Source organism: Galeopterus variegatus, unplaced genomic scaffold (assembly GCF_000696425.1).
Source record: "Galeopterus variegatus unplaced genomic scaffold, G_variegatus-3.0.2 Scaffold18233, whole genome shotgun sequence".
NCBI classification, from domain to species: Eukaryota; Metazoa; Chordata; class Mammalia; order Dermoptera; family Cynocephalidae; genus Galeopterus; species Galeopterus variegatus.
In genome coordinates, this window is record NW_007744344.1 from 1,457 (window position 1) to 6,914 (window position 5,458).

The 5,458-nt window shown below is 40.6% G+C and overlaps 1 protein-coding gene across 1 annotated transcript in view; it reads right to left on the reverse strand.

The window, feature by feature from the left end:
* Window positions 1-1,248: 1,248 nt before the first annotated feature.
* Window positions 1,249-5,458, reverse strand: part of LOC103582863 (nuclear body protein SP140-like protein) — a gene marked incomplete at its 3' end in the record, with an annotated part of 23,654 nt that continues 19,444 nt past the window's right edge. Inside the window, exons 4-6 of the mRNA XM_008564338.1 lie at window positions 5,219-5,284; window positions 3,713-3,793; window positions 1,249-1,353 (exon numbers count right to left, since the gene is read on the reverse strand). Of these exons, the coding sequence (XP_008562560.1) occupies window positions 1,249-1,353; window positions 3,713-3,793; window positions 5,219-5,284 (252 nt within the window). The remainder of the gene's footprint in view (window positions 1,354-3,712; window positions 3,794-5,218; window positions 5,285-5,458) is intronic.

Below are 5,458 nucleotides of genomic sequence, written 5' to 3' on the forward strand. Positions count from 1 at the left end.
TCCACTCTTGGGGATATATCCACAAGAGTTTAAAATGTATGTTCATCAACACAAAATTTGCACATCAATGTTCAAAACAGCATTATTCATAATAGCCAAACTGATGATTGAATAAACAAAATGTGGTATATTCACACAACGGAATGATATATTATGTGGCAATAAAAAGGAATGAAGTATTACTATCCATGCGACTACGTAAACGAGTCTTGACAACAACATGCTACTTGAAAGAAGCCAGTAATTATAGGGCACATATTGTAGGATTTCATTTATATGAAATATGTAGAATAGGCAAATTTATAGTGAGGCAAACAGATTAGTGGTTGCTTAGGGCTGGGCAGTGGGGTGAGATGGGAATGGGCATTGACTGCTGATGGACAAGGGGTTTCTGTTAGGGGGGGACAAAATGTTCTAACATTACACTGTGGTAATAGCTATAAAATTCTGTGAGTACACACAAAAAATTAATTTGTACACTCTAAGTGGTGAATTGCATGATATGTGAATTATATCTCAGTCAAACTGATTTAAAAAATAGTCACAATACAACCATTTATATTACTTGGTAACTGAAGAGCCATATTGAGAGAGGTCTGAGTTATGTGGAATCCTATAAGCTGAGAAAAAAAAGAAGGTCTGAGATGAAGTTAATCAAAATGGACACTTTTTGCAAAGATTTAGAATTTACAAATTATGTTACATCAATTATGAAAATTAATTTTCACAGCTAAACCATGAGGTATGATTTAATAATTGTCCCCTTTTTAAGATGGGAAATTTCAGGCTCAGAAAGTTGTCTTTCTCTATTCAGAATTCTTGTCATAGATGTGCTTTGGTTTTTAAATTCTAAATTCTGTGATTTTCTCACTACGTCAAGCGCCCTGCCCTGGATGATGATGATCCAGAAGGGGATGAGTGATGCATAGATAGAGACTGCAGATAGACACCGGGGTCTCTGATGTCTGGTTTGAAGTAAAACACAGAACATCTGTCATCCGTGAGTTGAAGTTCGTGCACTTCTCTTTGGTTCTCTGAGCAATCCCACGGACACTTCCATGGAGTGAGCACTTAACATGCATGAGTATTTAGTGGAAAAATATCATCTTAGGGATCCCTTCCTCTTCCTCTCAAGCCAAACTGGGGCTCCAATTGCTTAAACGATGTGCAATTCACATGGGTAATCCCACCACTTGTTGGGATTCCTTCAGATAGGAGTTGCGAATTAAAGAAGACCACCACACCCACCTCGTTTCAGTTTCTTTCTATGTAAAATTCCCTTCATCTGACCACAGGTCACAGGGAGCAAAGCAGCGTGGAAGTCCACACTTTCATCTCTGGGCCTTCTTGGACCTGAAAGAGAAGACTTCTTTATTCTGCCTCTTTTTGTCATTGAACCTGCCCACTCCTCCTTTATTGAGGTCCTTCCTAGGAAGACATAGGAATACTTAGGAAACTCTGCTCCACAAATATCTAGAGTTTCAAAGTCTTTCATCCAAGCGGCATTTTTGATACATAACTACAGAAGGTCTACCCCAATTTCACCCCTCAAATCTCACACAAAACAGAATGCTTTAGCAGAAAAGTTAGGCTTCAGTAAGACTGTCCTAAGTCAAAATCTAGCAAGCTCCGCTGATGACAATGAAACCCATGGCTGCTGTCACAGTTCTGACACTGCAGTTAGGTAGCCAGAGACAGGGCTGTGCTCATGTGTGTGTATTTGAGCACTGGCTGGACGAGCAGGGAGAAGGTAATGATGGAGTGACCTAATGGAGATGGTGTCTATCTTCTATTTTTGTTCTCTGCTGTGGTTCATTTCTCTCTCATGTCAGCTCTCTCCACAGCTGTGAGAGGAGCTCAGGGACCACTAGAGTAATCTACACATGATAGAGGGACGGGGAAACTGGAGACTTGATTCCACAGAGGTAGGGTTGAAAAGTTTTCAAATGAACTGCACCTGGGTAAGGTGATCCTGCCCTTGCAAGTAATGTTATAGAGGCCATGATGGGGGTGGGAGCTGTCCTTGGTCCTGAGACTAATTTAAAGAGAGATAGACTATTAGGACTGGGGTTGACTGAGAAGGATGGTTGGCCTACTTCACCCCCTTGCTCTACAGATAAGGAAACTCAAGTAAAAGAGAGAAAGCGATAGGCCAAAGCCCATATAGTCAAAGGAAGAGAAAGTCTTAGGACACAGGCCACCTTTGGTGTACAACCTGTGACTTTCTATGTAGTAAGGAGATTCAGCTAAGTAACTTACAGGTTATACCATTTATATGGAAATCCACTATTTCTAGCCTTGAAATTGATCAGTGGAGGTACCACTGTTGTCGCCCCTGGTCCATGGGGGTCTGGTTATACATGTGTGGCCAAGTTACTTATTTCTTTTCCTGACACATTTTGGAAAAATGACTAAATTGGTTACATACTTAACAGTTAGTTAGTATAGCTACATAAAGCAACTAGGGAAATGGGTTTCTTATTTAAAAAACAGAATTTGAGGTTATCTTAAAATAATTGGTCGATATTAATTAAACTCTAGAAGTAAGTGTGAAAGTTTTCCATTTACTCCTGTTTTCTCAAAATTTCAGCAGAAGCTCCAACAGCTGGGAACAATTCAGGAAGTGCCAAGTCGGGTGACCAATGGTCATGCTCAGCCCAGGACTAAGGGAGTACCTGGGACATGGGAATTTGAGTGGCAAAAATGGGAAAGTTCCGGGCAACTTGGTTGAGTTGGTCTCCCTAGTACCAGGCCCTCCATGTCTTTGGCAATGCTCCAGACCACCTGTGGGACCATAGGATGTGCTGGTGGAACCGACTATGCCAGCACTAGCCCTTTGCTCATATCCAGGTCACAGGAGAAAGGTGACATTTCTTTCAAAAGAAGCCAAGCTGTGGTGCCTGACCCCTCCCCTCCCCCTGTGGTGGAACCAATGAAAGCACCTCATGGAACAAAGCGCTAGCAGCTGTGCATCCTCCCTCCCCAATGTCATCTCACAGCTGTCCCGATCAGGCTGGACACTTCCTCCTACCTCTCCCCTCTCCTTTATCTCCCCAGTCTTGGGTGGGTCAGACCAGCAGCTGTTAAGGGGTAGAGCCAAGAGACAGTAAGAGAAGATGCCAACCGGAGACAGTAAGAGAAGACGCTGACCATACCACCCCCACTGAATGCACCCCAGGCTAAGGCTTGACAAGGGTGAAGAAGGGGAGCTTTAAATTGGGGGAAATTATGTCGGAAAGGACTCTCAGCTCCTGAAACGAGTCTTCCAGCTGTCAAAATGGAACAGAAAAGCCATAGGGCCTGCCCAAGATAAGAACGAACTCCTCTAGAGGGAGGATTTAACAGAAAAGCCATAGGGCCTGCCCAAGATAAGAACGAACTCCTCTAGAGGGAGCATTTGAAAGGGCAGTGAGAGAGTAAACTTGCTTTGCTTACAATTTAATAAACCAATGATGTAAAGGACTTTTCATGAAAAGCAGATGAAATTCAGAGGGAAAAAAATCTAGGCTCTGGCCAGATAAGATCTATGATATCAGTACAAGCAATTCGAACCCTGGCTCCAACTGGGTTTGGTTTTTAGATTTCACTGCCCTCTGCTTGGCTACTAAGCTTGACTAGTAGAAAATTATGAAGAATCTAGACTCCTTGAAATTTTAGAAAAGTTCGTATTGACTTGCAGGGCAAAGTGAAAGCGGCACAAACTTTATCTTACCCCTGATCTTGGCAGAGCCTTGCACATTCATTTCCCCCTTCTTCTCACTGGAGACCAGCTGGCCATCAGCTTTGCTGCTACCTAGGGACAGGCAGGAAGATGTAGAGTTGGGTAAAACGACAGGTGTCAGTTGGGACCGAAAGCAAGTGAGGGCATCCTGGCTTTAATTCTGAATTCCTTTCTTCATACACTCAGACGAGAAGGAAAGTTAATGACAAGGGGCCTCAGTCAAGCAGGAGTCCAGAGCATCGTTCACTTCCAGGAGGGTTGAGTTTTAAATTACATGTAGGATTTAATTGGACCTTGAAAAGAAGTGTCTTAGAATTTCCAGGAGGGTTGAGTTTTAAATTACATGTAGGATTTCACTGGACCTTGAAAAGAAGTGTCTTAAAATTTGTCTATACACACACAGAGAGACTTGAATGAAAATGTTGTAATGACTAAACTCAAATAATTTGTTTTGAAAACATCCACACTTAAAAGGGATGCAACCCCCCCTTCTTTTTTCTGAACATAAATGGACACACCCATCACCAGGGAAGCCATATAAATTGGCAAGAACATGAGATATATAGATTGGTGAAAATTAATAATTTTTAATAGGACTCTAAAATCTTACTATATAGATCTAATGATTCAAATTTGAGAATCATTTGGAAAATGAAGTTTAGCCTGTATTTTCTAAGAGAAAGGAATTCCTCAGACTATTACTAAAATAAACTAGATTTCAGGGGTCTGATTATAAATAATATATAGACCTTACAGGAAATTCAGAAAAAACATTGTACAAAATTTCACCATCTGGAGATATCCACAACTAACCTGTTCAAAAATATCCTCCCAGGCTTTTCCGTTTGCATATGTTAGTTTTTAAATAACCCTTTTTCATTAAAAAGTTGAACACGTTTAATATTTTTAATATACATACATACATTTAAAACCCACAAATAAAAATATAAACATCACCTCTATTCCTATGACCCAATAAAACCACTGCATATATATTTATGGATGAACTTCCACTGATTGTTCTATGCATCTATATCTATGTCTCTCTATACTGATAATTACATATGCACAAATAAGGATTTATAGATACGTACTTTCAGAAATATGTACATTTATATATATATATATTTTTTGCAAGTCCAGACATGCACACACATATACATACAGCTTGCTTTCTTCATTCAGTCTTCTTTGGAATATCTCTTCAAATTAATACAAATTTCTCAAGCAAGGGAAGAAAGCCACATACTGAGGAGGATGCCTCCGTGTTAACTCTGGACCGTTTACCTCTGGACTGTTACATGTATGAGAAACCAACCATTTTGTTTAAGCCATTGTATTTTATGGCCTCTTTGTTACAGCATCTCAGCCCATGTCCTAACTGATACAGTAGGTCCAAACTATTGCAGCCCTCAGGAGACCACAGGCCTCCAAGAACACGATGGGCACTGCCTTACTAAACTCAAAAGCTGTGAATCCTTCCCTTTGCCTGCTTACCTTGTTGAGGTGTGTTTTTCTGATGTTTCTTTTTTATTCTGTTCCAGGAATGCCCTCTCTTTTTTCCTTTAAACCAGAGAGAATAAAATTAATCATTCAGAACTATAAATACAATTCTCCAGCCCTTATTATGTCGGTGGTATTGAAGAACATTTTTCCATACTTTGGTGCACAGGAATGCGGCAAACTTCTTGATGACCAGTGTAGCAGTGTGGAGGTTGACTATAGAGTCACATTTTA